General features: G+C 34.6%; 1 protein-coding gene across 9 annotated transcripts in view; it reads right to left on the bottom strand.

Annotated features, from left to right (window-relative positions):
• Positions 1 to 18288, bottom strand: part of LOC143242492 (uncharacterized) — a 40930-nt gene that overhangs the window by 16201 nt on the left and 6441 nt on the right. For 8 of the 9 annotated variants that reach the window (XR_013022813.1, XR_013022817.1, XR_013022816.1 and 5 more), the window contains exons 2-5: positions 5356 to 5508; positions 3690 to 3772; positions 1030 to 1141; positions 180 to 299 (exon numbers count right to left, since the gene is read on the bottom strand). Coding sequence is in view for 2 of the 9 variants with exons in the window: in XM_076485922.1 (XP_076342037.1) it covers positions 180 to 299; positions 1030 to 1141; positions 3690 to 3772; positions 5356 to 5508 (468 nt within the window). In the remaining 7 variants the exon portion in view is untranslated. The remainder of the gene's footprint in view (positions 1 to 179; positions 300 to 1029; positions 1142 to 3689; positions 3773 to 5355; positions 5509 to 18288) is intronic. The other variant, XM_076485924.1, reaches the window with a different exon arrangement.

Here is an 18288-nt window from a genome sequence, read left to right as displayed (position 1 = left end):
TAAAGCCATGACCATAGCAACAGTTCAAACAATACAAATATTATTTAAATAATCTATATTATTTGATGTACAGATTTAACATTACTCCTTTAGAAGCCACTAAAGCTGTATAAGAAAAAACCTGACTTAAGGTGAATTTTCACAACATGTAAAGATCGTATTATGTAAAAAACACTCACCTGATCCATTTGGAAAGTCAGTCGTATCTTCCAGTTGTCTTAACTCTACCTCGATCTTTCTTATGGTAACATATTTTAACTGCATAAGTTTCATGATTTTCTTTATGAATCCCACATAATCTGAAAAAGGCATCATTGACTTGTAGTCTCACTGCTGATTTTTTTTGAAATAACAAATCTCTTCATGTAAGACGCACCTCAAAGTTTATTGTAAACTGTGTGCCTAACAGGTTTTACCAGATGTACAAATAAAGATAATTCTACTTATTCTGACCTTTAAATGGCTACATGAGAATGAATTTGATCTCAACCCATGTTTCAATTTGTAATTCTAAAAACTTATGAACAAAAGTAAACAATAACGTCATAATACATAAACCACACGATATCTGCAACGTCCACTACCAAGAAGGCCTTTAGCCTAATCCTATGACTTAGTTCAACCATCTTTAACACAAAATTTATGTTACTTCATAAATTTAAATATTTTCTAATATTTATCAAAATATATATTTAGTATTAAATATATATATATTTAATATATTTATTATTTTTAATAAATATATAATATATTTAATATATAATAATATATTATTATTTAATATATTTATCAAAATATATATTTAGTATTAAATATCTACCAACATGTAGAACCTTTGAATGCATATGTTTAATAGCCGTTATTCAGACTCTTACAAAATAAAATTATTCTAAAACGTTAGCTGACTATTACAAAATTAGAAAGAAAATGGTCTGGAACATAATTAAGCATATTTTTTTTATAAAATATCATTTTATATTTACATTTTAACAATAAAATTCAAAAGAATGCAGACAGACACTGAAGTACCTTTTGGGAATTCACACGGACTAACTAAATCTCGAAAAAAATCCTGTGCATCTCGCATTTTGTCAGTATCCAAAACATTGGTTTTAAACCACAATTTAAGCTGTCGGCTTTCCTGAAGGAAAACAAACAGTATTTCTTATATTCAACCACATAAATCAAGACATTTTTAAAACTGTCTAAATAAGAGTGAAACGTGGTCAAAATATTGTTCTAGTTTCTTATGGTCACTTATCAACAGATATCATGGTTCCTTAAAAACATAAATGTGGAAACATTTCAAGAACAACTTACTTAACATCAAACTACATCCTACCATTCATTACTTGGTAAATTATTAAATATATCTCAGAATATACTTTATACCATTACTTGCTGAATAATTACTTTGTTATTAGAAGTTATGTTCTTGTGAAACCTTTTGATAATCAAATCTTTAAACCTGTGTTCATATACAAACCCTCATATGTATTTAATAAACATCAGTATAACATAGGACAACAAAAAATATTGTTACTATCAACAGTTAAGATGACAACAGAAGATACTGTTACTATCAATAGGTAAAGGGACAACAAAATATACTATTAGTATCAACAGCTAAGAGACAACAAAAGATAGTTACTACCAACAGCTAAGGGAAAACAAAATATACTGTTACTACCAACAGCTAAAGGAAAACAAAATATACTGTTACTATCAACAGTTAAGAGGACAACAGAAGATACTGTTACTATCAATAGGTAAAGGGACAACAAAATATACTATTAGTATCAACAGCTAAGAGACAACAAAAGATAGTTACTACCAACAGCTAAGGGAAAACAAAATATACTGTTACTACCAACAGCTAAGGGAAAACAAAATATACTGTTACTACCAACAGCTAAGGGAAAACAAAATATACTGTTACTATCAACAGCTAAGAGGACAACAATAGATACTGATACTATCAATAGCTAGGTGGACAACAATAGATACTGATACTAACAACAGCTAAGGGAACAACAATAGATACTGATACGATCAACTGCTAAGGGGGCAACAATAGATACTGATATAATCAACAGCTAAGGGGGCAACGATGCTGGTACTATCAACAGCTAAGGGGGCAACAATAGATACTGATACTATCAACTGCTAAGGGGACAACGATAGATACTGATACTATCAACAGCTAAGGGGGCAACAATAGATACTGATATAATCAACAGCTAAGGGGGCAACGATGCTGGTACTATCAACAGCTAAGGGGGCAACAATAGATACTGATACTATCAACTGCTAAGGGGGCAACAATAGATACTGATACTATCAACTGCTAAGGGGACAACAATAGATACTGATATAATCAACAGCTAAGGGGGCAACGATGCTGGTACTATCAACAGCTAAGGGGGCAACAATAGATACTGATACTATCAACTGCTAAGGGGGCAACAATAGATACTGATACTATCAACTGCTAAGGGAACAACAATAGATACTGATACGATCAACTGCTAAGGGGGCAACAATAGATACTGATATAATCAACAGCTAAGGGGCAACGATGCTGGTACTATCAACAGCTAAGGGGGCAACAATAGATACTGATACTATCAACTGCTAAGGGGACAACAATAGATACTGATACTAACAACAGCTAAGAGGGCAACAATAGATACTGGTACTATCAACAGCTAAGGGGACAACAATAGATACTGATATAATCAACAGCTAAGGGGGCAACAATAGATACTGGTACTATCAACAGCTAAGGGGACAACAATAGATACTGATACTATCAACAGCTAAGGGGGCAACAATAGATACTGATACTATCAACAGCTAAGGGGGCAACAATAGATACTGATACTATCAACTGCTAAGGGGACAACAATAGATACTGATACTATCAACAGCTAAGGGGACAACAATAGATACTGATACTATCAACAGCTAAGGGGGCAACAATAGATACTGATACTATCAACTGCTAAGGGGGCAACAATAGATACTGATACTATCAACTGCTAAGGGGGCAACAATAGATACTGATACTAACAACAGCTAGGTGGGCAACAATAGATACTGATACTATCAACAGCTAAGGGGCAACAATAGATACTGATACTATCAACAGCTAAGGGGACAACAATAGATACTGATACTATCAACTGCTAAGGGGGAACAATAGATACTGATACTATCAACAGCTAAGGGGCAACAATAGATACAGATACTATCAACAGCTAAGGGAACAACAATAGATACTGACACTATCAACAGCTTGGTGGACAACAATAGATACTGATACTAACAACAGCTCAGGAAATCAGCCAATTTTCTGAAATTTCAACTCATTCATCATGAATAAGCTTGCTTCTCACCACCATTACATTAAATAACATTTTTCACATTATAAAATGCCTGACATGTACTTAATTAATGATTAATAGTCATAGAAAGGCATTTTAAAAGTAAAGAGTACATGTTTATGTATATTGTTCCAATGAGCTGCTTCTTACTAAGCCTTATTTATGCCCCGGTTCTGAAAGTAGAAATATGGTGAATGCTTATCTCTCTTAACAAACCAATTTCTGTTCACCAAAGCATTTCTCATTAATTGAAATGAACTCATTAACTGATACATAAAAGAAAACTATCAATCATTTTATTACCTTCGTACGACAGTTTTTCGTTGCATTCGTTAGGAAAACTTTGAACTGCAAGGTAAGCTCTGGCGGTTTCCTCTCATCTGTTTCTGAAACAACAATTTGTTAAATTTTCCCTAAGTCTCTGGTATTAAGTGTTAATTGTTTCCAAGTATGCACACAGTCACTGAGTATAATAAATATACTTTCACCAATATTTTTCAAAAATAAACAGATTCATCCTTTAATATCTATTGTTTAGTAACACAGAAACAACAGAAAACAAATATACATATTAGGCTTCCTCCGCTAGTACAGCGGGAAGTTTACGGATTTACAACGCTAAAATGAAGGGTTCGATTACTGTCAGTGTGATCCGCAGATTGTCCGATGTGGCTTTGTTATAAGAAATCCACACATGTATATATTATACTAATTCGAGTCTCAAGACAAAAAGTATTTCCAAATTTTGGTGAAAATAAATAATATATTCACATCTGTTTGCTGGTAAATAACAAACAGGCTTCCAAATTGCACAAATAATACATTCAAAATAAAAATGTAAACCATTATTGGAATGTTATGAGTTACGTGACCCAGATTAAAGACCTTTTAATAAACCAATTTAAAACAAGTTACTTTAGTGCAACACATACCAACTGGATAACTTACGTTTCATTTAACATCTACAGATAGATAAAATGTATCATAACTAATTACTTAAATAACTTATAGGAAGAATCTGTCAATTATACTGTTATTTATTTACAGATAAACGAGAAAATAATTGATTGGACTTCGCATTTATTTTTAGTTTCTGTAGTTTTTTTTTTAACGTATGCTCGTTTAGGCATCATTTCATAAGTAATAAAGTTCGTCCTTTAGATAGATACATTCACTACTTTAATTCTTTGCACATACGAAGGACTCGTAAATTGTTTTTCTTGGACCAGTAGTACACGAAGTCCTGAATTTCTGACCGATGCATCAAGATTTTTAAAATTTTACAGTTAAGGTCACAAGGTTAAGGGTTTTTGACATCATAACACGTTATTTCGAAAACATGTTTTATGTTTGATAATGCTAAAGCAAAATTAATAGTATTCCAGGTGGTAAGGGCGCTCAACTCTCACTCTGAGAGTCACAGTTTTAAACGTGCTTGCCCTTTCTGCAGTTGGATTTTATAATGTACAATAAGTCATACTATTTGTTGGTAAAATAATAGCCCAAGAGTTGGCGGTGGGTGGTGATGACTATTGCCTTCCCTCTAATGTTTGACTACTAAATTAGAAACAGCTGGTGCAGATTCTAAGCAATGGTATTCCACTCGCACTGTAGTGTGACTCGTGACGTAAATAAACAAACAAAAAGCACCTCGAATGAATTCTTTAAACGTTGAACTTTAGTTCCGAAAGTTGCTCAAATAGTGCAGACACTAAAAGCAAGCAAATGTATCCTAAAATTCGATAATAAAATATATATTCATCCGGTTGTTAGATACATAGTAAAATCAAAATGTTTTCAGAAAATCATACCTCACAACAAGTCCAAAGAACTTATATTTTGTGACGATGGCATGACTGTATATACATAATTCGTTTAATTATGAATAACTTATTACGAAATAAGCTTCAAGGAAACAAAAAATTTTTTGAAAATGAGTGAAAATTAAATACAGTTGTTGGTGATTTACCTAAAGCTTCTTTCTTATTTATGACGATACCCTTGTGATCGCCACCAGCTACGTGAACAACATTGTTGTCGTCTACTGTAATTGGTGTCGTTCGTTCCAGTTTGAGTCGTGTATATCCCTGACTCTTCTTAGTTGGTGTGAGGACAATTTTTTCTGAAACACGATATAAAAGGAAACAAAGAAAAAGTTACGTCACAAATACTGTTACACACTTTATGTCGTAATTTGTGAGTTTATTTATTTTACCGTATAATATTATTAATATGACTACGATTTAGAATTCATACATGAAATAAATACATCCTATTGTGTGTGGTGTTACACGACTCAATGTTGCTTGTTCAAACGCAACGTAAACGCCTGTGTGTTGTGTTACTGTTGGTGAATTTTTACGTGTTTCCCTCGTTTGTTTGTAAACGTGAATTCACCATAATAAATGCTATAGTGGTGTCATCTATCAACATATTATTGTACTTCTTGCAATACTTCTAGTACAGATTGCCGCTGCTGCATTGAGAAAATTAAAACTACTTTAGTTTTACTTCACTAATTATTAAAACATTTGTGGAGGCCCATTGGATTAAACATCTGAAGTTCTTTATCGATTTTGAATAAGAGCATTTTAAAATATATTCTGTTGAAGTATACAAGAGTTAAGCCTAAGACAAGTAACGTTCAATATTTCATTAAAAAAAAAAAAAAAACTGATTCAAAATCGAAGTGAGTCAAGAATTTTACAGCAGCGCTTTCTGCTGAAAAGATACATAACTTAAGAAATATTAGTAAGGTGAAACTCAAACTAATACTTAAACAAACTAATTAACTAACTATTAAACTAATTAATAAATTAATGTTTTTTTTATTTCTTTCCTCTTCCTGCCACTCTTAACTAGGGCTTATTTTAAGGGTAGGGCTTATATTAAAACTATCCCCAAAAATCACACTAGGTCTTATTTTATGGGTAGGTCTTATTATCGGAGAAACACGGTAGTAGCAAAACGGAAACCAGGTTCAAAGAACACAAAAAACACCTTCACACATTTTTGAGCATTGCAAATCAAATAAACAGAACAAAACCAGAGAAAACACCCAGATACTAAATAGGGAAAGGGATATAAACAAACGCAAGATCAAAGAAGCCATACTTATACAGCAACTAAAACCAAAATTGAACCTCAAAACTGACAGGTATTTCGGATTGAATACCTCTGTCCCCTCTGGTTGGGAGGAACAGAGACAACCAGGAGAGACTAAGAAAATAGCTTTCTCTTCTCCCCACTCTAGAATTGGTGTTTTGATGATGCAACCCGAAAAAAAAAAAAAAACGGCGAAAAAGAGCCGATGACCGGTACCCCATCACGATTGTGAATAGCGTACACCAAATCACAAACTCAACGACCAATACTGGACTTAGGGTCTGTCAGGGCGACTGGGATCTATAAATCCGATGACACATTTTTGATGTGGGGGAAACAGGAGAACCCCATGAAAACCTATTTCCACTAGTTGGTGCCAATGAAGCCAGCTAGTGCCTGTTGAGTCAGCACGAAGAAGAAAGGGCTCGCACATAAATCTAAGTGGACTGGGAAAGTGATAAGTGGGGTTTTTCCCCCTGTCCCAACTTAGGGATTTGGTCGACAATATACAAGGCCGTTCAGCACGGAAGTGAAACCTATGGTAAGAACAACCGTTTCGTATAATGCAGTCGACACTATACTTCGAAGTTGTTACTGTCTTGAGAAAGTGAGTAGACAGATTGGTGTGTTTAGAGTTGTTACTGTCTTGAGAAAGTGAGTAGACAGATTGGTGTGTTTAGAGTTGTTACTGTCTTGAGAAAGTGAGTAGACAGATTGGTGTGTTTAGAGTTGTTACTGTCTTGAGAAAGTAAATAGACAGATTGGTGTGTTTAGAGTTGTTACTGTCTTGAGAAAGTAAATAGACAGATTGGTGTGTTTAGAGTTGTTACTGTCTTGAGAAAGTGAGTAGACAGATTGGTGTGTTTAGAGTTGTTACTGTCTTGAGAAAGTGAGTAGACAGATAGGTGTGTTTAGAGTTGTTACTGTCTTGAGAAAATGAGTAGACAGATTGGTGTGTTTAGAGTTGTTACTGTCTTGAGAAAGTGAGTAGACAGATTGGTGTGTTTAGAGTTGTTACTGTCTTGAGAAAATGAGTAGACAGATTGGTGTGTTTAGAGTTGTTACTGTCTTGAGAAAGTGAGTAGACAGATTGGTGTGTTTAATGTTGTTACTGTCTTGAGAAAGCGAGTAGGCAGATTGGTGTGTTTAATGTTGTTACTGTCTTGAGAAAGCGAGTAGACAGATTGGTGTGTTTAGAGTTGTTACTGTCTTGAGAAAGTGAGTATGCAGATTGGTGTGTTTAGAGTTGTTACTGTCTTGAGAAAGTGAGTAGGCAGATTGGTGTGTTTAGAGTTATTACTGTCTTGAGAAAGTGAGTAGACAGATTGGTGTGTTTAGAGTTGTTACTGTCTTGAGAAAGAGAGTAGACAGATTGGTGTGTTTAGAGTTGTTACTGTCTTGAGAAAGTGAGTTGGCAGATTGGTGTGTTTAATGTTGTTACTGTCTTGAGAAAGTGAGTATGCAGATTGGTGTGTTTAGAGTTGTTACTGTCTTGAGAAAGCGAGTAGACAGATTGGTGTGTTTAGAGTTCTTACTATCTTGAGAAAGCGAGTAGGCAGATTGGTGTGTTTAGAGTTGTTACTGTCTTGAGAAAGTGAGTTGGCAGATTGGTGTGTTTAATGTTGTTACTGTCTTGAGAAAGTGAGTATGCAGATTGGTGTGTTTAGAGTTGTTACTGTCTTGAGAAAGTGAGTATGCAGATTGGTGTGTTTAGAGTTGTTACTGTCTTGAGAAAGTGAGTTGGCAGATTGGTGTGTTTAATGTTGTTACTGTCTTGAGAAAGTGAGTAGACAGATTGGTGTGTTTAGAGTTGTTACTGTCTTGAGAAAGTGAGTATGCAGATTGGTGTGTTTAGAGTTGTTACTGTCTTGAGAAAGTGAGTAGGCAGATTGGTGTGTTTAGAGTTATTACTGTCTTGAGAAAGTGAGTAGACAGATTGGTGTGTTTAGAGTTGTTACTGTCTTGAGAAAGAGAGTAGACAGATTGGTGTGTTTAGAGTTGTTACTGTCTTGAGAAAGCGAGTAGGCAGATTGGTGTGTTTAGAGTTGTTACTGTCTTGAGAAAGCGAGTAGGCAGATTGGTGTGTTTAGAGTTGTTACTGTCTTGAAAAAGTGAGTAGACAGATTGGTGTGTTTAGAGTTGTTACTGTCTTGAGAAAGTGAGTATGCAGATTGGTGTGTTTAGAGTTGTTACTGTCTTGAGAAAGTGAGTATGCAGATTGGTGTGTTTAGAGTTGTTACTGTCTTGAGAAAGTGAGTGGACAGATTGGTGTGTTTAGAGTTGTTACTGTCTTGAGAAAGTGAGTAGGCAGATTGGTGTGTTTAGAGTTGTTACTGTCTTGAGAAAGTGAGTAGACAGATTGGTGTGTTTAAAGTTGATACTGTCTTGAGAAAGTGAGTAGACAGATTGGTGTGTTTAGAGTTGTTACTGTCTTGAAAAAGTGAATAGGCAGGTTGTTGTGTTTAGAGTTGTTACTGTCTTGAGAAAGCGAGTAGACAGATTGATATGTTTAGAGTTGTTACTGTCTTGAGAAAGTGAGTAGACAGATTGGTGTGTTTAGAGTTGTTACTGTCTTAAGAAAGTGAGTAGGCAGATTGGTGTGTTTAGAGTTGTTACTGTCTTGAGAAAGTGAATAAACAGATTGGTGTGTTTAGAGTTGTTACTGTCTTGAGAAAGTGAGTAGGCAGATTGGTGTGTTTAGAGTTGTTACTGTCTTGAGAAAGCGAGTAGGCAGATTGGTGTGTTTAGAGTTGTTACTGTCTTGAGAAAAAGAGTAGACAGATTGGTGTGTTTAGAGTTGTTACTGTCTTGAGAAAGCGAGTAGACAGATTGGTGTGTTTAGAGTTGTTACTGTCTTGAGAAAGCGAGTAGGCAGATTGGTGTGTTTAGAGTTGTTACTGTCTTGAGAAAGTGAGTAGGCAGATTGGTTGTGTTTAGAGTTGTTACTGTCTTGAGAAAGTGAGTTGGCAGATTGGTGTGTTTAATGTTGTTACTGTCTTGAGAAAGTGAGTATGCAGATTGGTGTGTTTAGAGTTGTTACTGTCTTGAGAAAGTGAGTTGGCAGATTGGTGTGTTTAGAGTTGTTACTGTCTTGAGAAAGTGAGTTGGCAGATTGGTGTGTTTAATGTTGTTACTGTCTTGAGAAAGTGAGTATGCAGATTGGTGTGTTTAGAGTTGTTACTGTCTTGAGAAAGTGAGTTGGCAGATTGGTGTGTTTAATGTTGTTACTGTCTTGAGAAAGTGAGTATGCAGATTGGTGTGTTTAGAGTTGTTACTGTCTTGAGAAAGTGAGTATGCAGATTGGTGTGTTTAGAGTTGTTACTGTCTTGAGAAAATGAGTAGACAGATTGGTGTGTTTAGAGTTGTTACTGTCTTGAGAAAGCGAGTAGGCAGATTGGTGTGTTTAGAGTTGTTACTGTCTTGAGAAAGTGAGTTGGCAGATTGGTGTGTTTAATGTTGTTACTGTCTTGAGAAAGTGAGTATGCAGATTGGTGTGTTTAGAGTTGTTACTGTCTTGAGAAAGTGAGTATGCAGATTGGTGTGTTTAGAGTTGTTACTGTCTTGAGAAAGTGAGTTGGCAGATTGGTGTGTTTAATGTTGTTACTGTCTTGAGAAAGTGAGTAGACAGATTGGTGTGTTTAGAGTTGTTACTGTCTTGAGAAAGTGAGTATGCAGATTGGTGTGTTTAGAGTTGTTACTGTCTTGAGAAAGTGAGTAGGCAGATTGGTGTGTTTAGAGTTATTACTGTCTTGAGAAAGTGAGTAGACAGATTGGTGTGTTTAGAGTTGTTACTGTCTTGAGAAAGAGAGTAGACAGATTGGTGTGTTTAGAGTTGTTACTGTCTTGAGAAAGCGAGTAGGCAGATTGGTGTGTTTAGAGTTGTTACTGTCTTGAGAAAGCGAGTAGACAGATTGGTGTGTTTAGAGTTGTTACTGTCTTGAGAAAGCGAGTAGGCAGATTGGTGTGTTTAGAGTTGTTACTGTCTTGAGAAAGCAGAGTTGTTAGTCTTGAGCAGATTGGTGTGTTTAGAGTTGTTACTGTCTTGAAAAAGTGAGTAGACAGATTGGTGTGTTTAGAGTTGTTACTGTCTTGAGAAAGTGAGTATGCAGATTGGTGTGTTTAGAGTTGTTACTGTCTTGAGAAAGTGAGTAGACAGATTGGTGTGTTTAGAGTTGTTACTGTCTTGAGAAAGTGAGTAGGCAGATTGGTGTGTTTAGAGTTGTTACTGTCTTGAGAAAGTGAGTATGCAGATTGGTGTGTTTAGAGTTGTTACTGTCTTGAGAAAGTGAGTAAGCAGATTGGTGTGTTTAGAGTTGTTACTGTCTTGAGAAAGTGAGTAAGCAGATTGGTGTGTTTAGAGTTGTTACTGTCTTGAGAAAGTGAGTAGGCAGATTGGTGTGTTTAGAGTTGTTACTGTCTTGAGAAAGTGAGTAGGCAGATTGGTGTGTTTAGAGTTGTTACTGTCTTGAGAAAGTGAGTAGGCAGATTGGTGTGTTTAGAGTTGTTACTGTCTTGAGAAAGTGAGTAGACAGATTGGTGTGTTTAAAGTTGATACTGTCTTGAGAAAGTGAGTAGACAGATTGGTGTGTTTAGAGTTGTTACTGTCTTGAGAAAGTGAGTAGGCAGATTGGTGTGTTTAGAAAAATGCGATGTACGGCGAATATCTTGATCTGTATTTGGCACTCGATGGCATGTTGTATTTCTTCGGGTTGGATGGTTGGGTCGACGCCCACACGGAGAAAAGGCTAACAGGGCTTTTAGAGGAAGAACAACTGACATTAAATTAATTATTCCGTGGTTGTCAAAAATATGATTGGTCTGCTGGTGTAGAGGGCTGGATTAGAACTCCGCCCCGGCGAAGGGTTTAGGTCCGGGAAGGGTAGATGGTAGCATCCGGCTTGTCTTGAGCAATAAACGCGACGATTTGGATTGAGGTAAGTTTCGACGGTAATCCGTGGGCAATTATCGGCGAGGTGACAGGTGAGGTCAGCAGAGAGAACAACATTGTAGCAGCAGTGGTTTGGCAAGTCCTAGCTAGCTCAACGTTCAAACAGGAAATGAATGAAAAACCAAAAATGAACTGATTTAAAAGAACACCTTTGTACCTATAATAAATAATAACCAAACGTCTAGCTGCAACGCTCCCTACATGTTCGTATCCTTTTTCCACTCTTGTTCCTAAGACACGTACCGGGTAACGGTCAGTTGAAACTTCTCTGTATTAACCTCAAGATAACCTAGAAAGGTCCAAAACGTTGTTCTGTACTTTATTTTAATAAAAGTTTTAATACCCATACCAACCATCTTGAGAATACACATCTGGTAATTAATAAATAAATATTCAGTGGTACTTAGTGAATTTTATGTCAGTATTTTTATTATGAGATGTCCTTACTAATTTAGTTATAGTATCTGGTAATTAATAAATAAAGGTCCAGCTAGTGGTGATATTTGATAACATTTATGTCAGTATTTCTCTTGTGAGATGTCCTTACTGGCTTAGTTATAGTATCTGGTAATTAATAAATAAAGGTTCAGCTAGTGGTGATATTTGGTAACATTTATGTCAGTATTTCTCTTGTGAGATGTTCTTACTGGCTTAGTTATAGTATCTGGTAATTAATAAATAAAGGTTCAGCTAGTGGTGATATTTGGTAACATTTATGTCAGTATTTCTCTTGTGAGATACTCTTTCTGGTTTAGTTATAGTATCTGGTAATTAATAAATAAAGGTTCAACTAGTGGTGATATTTGGTAACATTTATGTCAGTATTTCTCTTGTGAGATGTTCTTACTGGCTTAGTTATAGTATCTGGTAATTAATAAATAAAGGTTCAGCTAGTGGTGATATTTGGTAACATTTATGTCAGTATTTCTCTTGTGAGATACTCTTTCTGGTTTAGTTATAGTATCTGGTAATTAATAAATAAAGGTTCAACTAGTAGTGATATTTGGTAACATTTATGTCAGTATTTCTCTTGTGAGATGTTCTTACTGGCTTAGTTATAGTATCTGGTAATTAATAAATAAAGGTTCAGCTAGTGGTGATATTTGGTAACATTTATGTCAGTATTTCTCTTGTGAGATGTCCTTACTGGTTTAGTTATAGTATCTAGTAATTAATAAATAAAGGTTCAACTAGTGGTGATATTTGTTAAGATTTATGTTAACCGGGTGAGCTAAATAATCTATTGATAAGTGGCCTGAAGCTGTAAGAAGTAAAACGACCAAGTTTTACAAACAGCATGCCTGTTGTAATGTTTACAACTTAAGTGTGATGTTAACAGTGATGACATGTTGTAACTTATACTCCTGATGCGTTACAAAAACAAATAAGGTGTATATTCTTAAAGTTATGTCAACATCGCTGAACAGAAGTTCAGTTGTTTTTGTAAAAATGTTCACCTTGATAGGTGAAAGTAAATACTTAAAGTTATTTATTACATAAACGTTTTCAAGGATTTTGTCTGTCACGTGACAGTATAAAGTAGTGAAATTATATCTTAAACAACGTTATCTACCATAGTTTGATTTAAGAGAAGACCAGACCCATATAATGATACACCAATGTTGGTGTTCAAGAGAGGTTGTAAAAATGTGGTGTGAAATTGTTATCACTATAAACCTACTTTAACGTTGAAAGCAACTGTTTCCCTTGTTAAGACTGTTAATATCTGTCATAGAAATAACTGGCTGTAGAAGTACAAAAACCAGAAATTATGCAGTGAATGAAACGACATGTAGGCTCGTCTTACCTGAAGGTTTCAGGACTATAAGTAAAGTTTAAGTTTCATTAGTTGTCTTAACGACACATCCAGTCGTGTAGATATGACAGCGTTTTGTTTCTCTGTATGATCATTACAAAATAAAAGGAAGGAGATTTTTAATAAATAAAAGTACTCTGGTTTCTCTCAGTGACTGCAGATATTATATCCTATTTAGTTATACATAAATTATAGTCACGAAGAAAATAATATATTGTGTAAACTCTAAATCATTATATAGTTAAGAAGATTACAGTTACAGAGGAAATGTGATATATAAATGTTACAGTTACAAAGGAAATGTGATATATAAATGTTACAGTTACAGAGGAAATGTGATATATAAATGTTACAGTTATGAGTGAAGAAACATATAAAATAAGTGTTGTGTTAACAAAGGAAACATACAAAATAAGTGTTGTGTTAACAAAGGAAACATACAAAATAAGTGTTGTGTTAACAAAGGAAACTTGCAAAATAAGTGTTGTGTTAACAAAGGAAACATACAAAATAAGTGTCATGTTAACAAAGGAAACATACAAAATAAGTGTTGTGTTAACAAAGGAAACATACAAAATAAGTGTTATATTAACAAAGGAAACATACAATATAAGTGTTGTGTTAACAAAGGTAACATACAAAATAAGTGTTATATTAACAAAGGAAACATACAAAATAAGTGCTTTATTAAAAAAGGAAACATACAATATAAGTGTTGTGTTAACAAAGGTAACATACAAAATAAATGTTATATTAACAAAGGAAACATACAATATAAGTGGTAGGAACGCCTACTGCCAAGTTTTAACCAGCTAACCTGTTACCAAATGGTTGGACTAAACCGTCAATCGTTTTGCACACACAAAGTGCTATTTATTGACAATTGTCCACGAACCATGGATTCTAGTGTTTCTAAGCAAGCTAAACGCTAGACAACACTTGGTTTTGTTTTAAAATGTTTTATCTACTTTTCTGTCATTGAAATTTTATATTAACTAATTTTACGAAGGTCATGACCTTGTGTGACATCTATATCTCAAGGTTGGTCCACATCTCAGAACATAAATAATTGTCTCAATTGGTGAACAGTCATAATGAATAAACTGTACATTTTATCCGCAAAACAGAAGCAAATCATGAGTGACAGAAAAACGAAAGAATTTTAAAAAAGAAGTTTTTTGTTCATCTTACTATCCTTCAAGAACTTGTAATTTTTTATTTAAAAATATTGTAAGTACAAAATATTGTAAGTACAAATATTTGAAATAAAATATATCTACAGTAGTAGAAGGTTGTTTTATTTAGAGGTGGGACTCACCTATCGCTTTATATATATATATATTCGATACAGTGTTTTAAGGTAATTACATAATTGAATGATGAAAATATAATATTTTTACTTCTATCTGTTTATAGTGTGTTCCCTTATAGATGAGGTTTATACATGCCACAAATAGCAGGCTTTCAACTGATATAATTTAATTGAGGGCGTAGAAACAAAGGTTACGCCCTTTTTAATCAGAGCGTGAAATATACTTAGTTTATAAACTGACGAGCGACATCTATCGCAGCACCATAGAAATAATCCCAGAGCTAATAATTATCAAGGCACACGGCAGTGTTTCGTGCGACCAAAACAATGTGCAAGACGTATTGTGTGTTTCTACTTTCTTTAGTTCTAAATTAGTAATCCAAGCTATCAAATACTATCATTTGATTCACTATACTTTACATACCAAATTTCGTTAATTTTATAAACTTCTCCTAATTAAAGAGCGTTTAGCGTCATGTGATGTTAACTTAAATAATCAGCATAAATCGTGTGTCGACTGCGTGTGATGATGACAACAAACTGTTAATCTAAATTCCATGGTGTTATTAAAAGAAGCTATTAACACTGTTTTAGGGTTAGAAAAAAGCGGCCTCGCTAACTATTGAATAAATATTTCTGTAAGATTTTCACCAATGCTACAAGCGCAGGTACCAGTGTGGCCACCTATTTTAATTGTAATTCCTTCAAATCGCACGCTCAAACATTTTTAGTCGCACCTGTTTTCACACCTAACGTATTTTTATTAAGTAAATGTAAGCTGCTGTTTTAGAAACTAACGGAATAAACGAGGTGTAAGTGTATGCTATTTTATTAAGGATTTGTGTTTGTCAGTTAGTCTGAAATGCGTTTCAATTATTAACATAAATTATCATATTTCTGTAACTTATTTACAAGTCTTATGTTATACATTTATAAGTGACTTCGAAAGAATTAATCTAAGTATATAAAGTAATATTAAAAACTTTGTATATTTAACTTATTTATTACAAAAATGAGGTAAACTTATTGTTGTTAGAATACATTAAATAATTTAACAAGGTTATTGTAGACTGTGTGTTTTATCTAACTTTGTGTCTCTTAACTCTAACATTACAGCGTGTTGGCGTTTGTTCCGTTTTTTTAAATCAACAAACTGAATGTCTGAGATAACGTAACAATGATGACTGGTTTTATTTCATTCAAACTCAACGAGTATCGAATTACACAATAAATACCAGGATATTCTTCTAGCATGTCACAAGGTAGAAATCATGTGTATAACTGTCATAGAAGAAATTGACTTGTAGCCAAGTTATATTGGTGGTTATTATTACAGATGAAGAGTACGTGCTTGTGGCTTGTATGCTGTTAAAAAAAGCAGGTTAACTAAGCATGTTACTGTTCCTTATGAAACTACTCTGTCTGTTAAACGTGTTCATACATTTCGGAACATGTATATTGAAGTGACAAACATATGTGAATAACTTATGTCAATATACTTTTGAATGTTAGGCTAGCTAGCGAGTTTGACCAATGCCGGCCAGCCCAATAAAACCTTGTTATGTCATAAAGCATCTTTAGGGTGTATCTTCATTTAATCATAAAACATAGTTTGATATATTAAGAACTATTTAAATAATGAATTGAGTAGTAATTAATATTTATTTGTTACTGTAAGATTTATTAACATTTTTTACACTTCTACTGTTACGGTTCTGCCATCTTTGTGAGATTGTTGTTGACCTAGTTTAGAGTTTTCCTTTCAATAAGTTCTTTAAAACTTTAAAAAAAAAGGAACAAATAAAAGGGGTCAGGCGAGGATGTTTGACCCGAGACTCGTGCTGACAATTGATGGTATGCTGAAATGCATTGAATGAGAAAGTTGACTGATTATCTACAAATGATTTATACTGGAGTGTAAGACATCTCAAAATAAGCAGATCAGTCAAAGAGACTGCATACTCTCGACTCGCCACTCCGTTTCGAGATTCACGTGTTTCTATGGGCTGACGTCAAAATTTCAGCTTTGAAAACTCACAAAATTCTTTTCAGATCCAGAATGGTCAATAATCCGTATCATGTTTTGTCTTAACCTTCATGTAGCCATTAAATTTGGTACACTTTACAGTTATCAACCCAAAATCATGAAAATCCCCTGACTCAAAAATGCTACAAACTGGTCCAGTATACAGACCTGAATTTTGATCTGAATCAAATTTAAGGAGAACAATCCCATGCTGTTTTCCCATCTGGCTCACATCGGTCTATGGAGATCTATCCCATGCTGTTTTCCCATCTGGTTCACATCGGTCTATGGAGATCTAGCCCATGCTGTTTTCCCATCTGGTTCACATCGGTCTATGGAGATCTATCCCATGCTGTTTTCCCATCTAGTTCACATCGGTCTATGGAGATCTATCCCATGCTGTTTTCCCATCTAGTTCACATCGGTCTATGGAGATCTATTCCATGTTCTTTTCCCATCTGGTTCACATCGGTCTATGGAGATCTATCCCATGTTGTTTTCCCATCTGGTTCACATCGGTCTATGGAGATCTATCCCACATTGTCTTCTATATTTGGTTGACATTGGTCTATGGAGATCTATCCCACATTGTCTTCTATATTTGGTTGACATTGGTTTATGGAGATCTAGAACATGTTGTCTTCCTATCTTATTTACATCGATTTATGCTGTCTATTAGTTTTCAAAATACGCACGTGGAAGCACAGACAGACAGACACACAATACCCTCGATCCCAGAGGATAAACTATTCATTTATTGAAGTTCTAGTACATTATCATCACTTGACAGACAAAAATAACAAAATAAATTGAATAATAGTGCCACTGATCGATTTTAATAAATCACAGAAATAACTGAAGCAGTGACAACTGTCACCTTATTGGTTAAACAACAAACGACATGACTTTCTGAAAGTCAAAGTTCATTCAACAACGAACGATGACTTTCTCAATGTAACAATTCATTCAACAACGTGACTTTCTTAATGTAACAGTTCATTCAACAACGTGACTTTCTCAATGTAACAATTCATTCAACAACGTGACTTTCTCAATGTAACAGTTCATTCAACGACGTAACTTTCTCAATGTAACAATTCATTCAACGACGTGACTTTCTCAATGTAACAGTTCATTCAACGACGTGACCTTCTCAGTGTAACGGTTCATTCAACAACGTGACTTTCTCAATGTAACAGTTCATTCAACAACGTGCTGCCCCCCAAGAAGTTCAGTTGTAAATCATTGAGGTTATGACGCTAAAAACCAAGTTTTGGTACACGTAGTGGGCACAGCAGAAATAACAAGACATTTCCCAATTTTTTTTCTCTTCCTTTTCAATCCTTTATAAGCCTCATCTGGTTTGTTCCAACGACACTTTAAGTGAACAAGTGTTGTCTTATTTCAGTTGTGTGTTAGGGTAACGGCTTACAGATGTGTTGTTTCGGTTTCAGTGAGCTACGCTAAGAGCTCAACAATACTTGGTATTATTGTTATGATGACACATTGTGATGTCTCAACTATACTTGGTATCATTATTATGATGACACATTGTGATGTCTCAACTACACTTGGTATTATTATTATGATGACACACTTTAGTGTCTCAACTATATTTTATTTTCCTCGGTTTTTGGTAAGTCTCCAGGTCGTCTCTATTACAATATTAATTTGTTTCGTAGCTTACGTTCACCA

The sequence above is a fragment of the Tachypleus tridentatus genome, unplaced genomic scaffold, assembly GCF_004210375.1.
Source record: "Tachypleus tridentatus isolate NWPU-2018 unplaced genomic scaffold, ASM421037v1 Hic_cluster_2, whole genome shotgun sequence".
Lineage (NCBI taxonomy): Eukaryota > Metazoa > Arthropoda > Merostomata > Xiphosura > Limulidae > Tachypleus > Tachypleus tridentatus.
The sequence above is the reverse complement of the archived record's forward strand: the minus strand, read 5'-3'. Positions and strand labels throughout refer to the sequence as shown.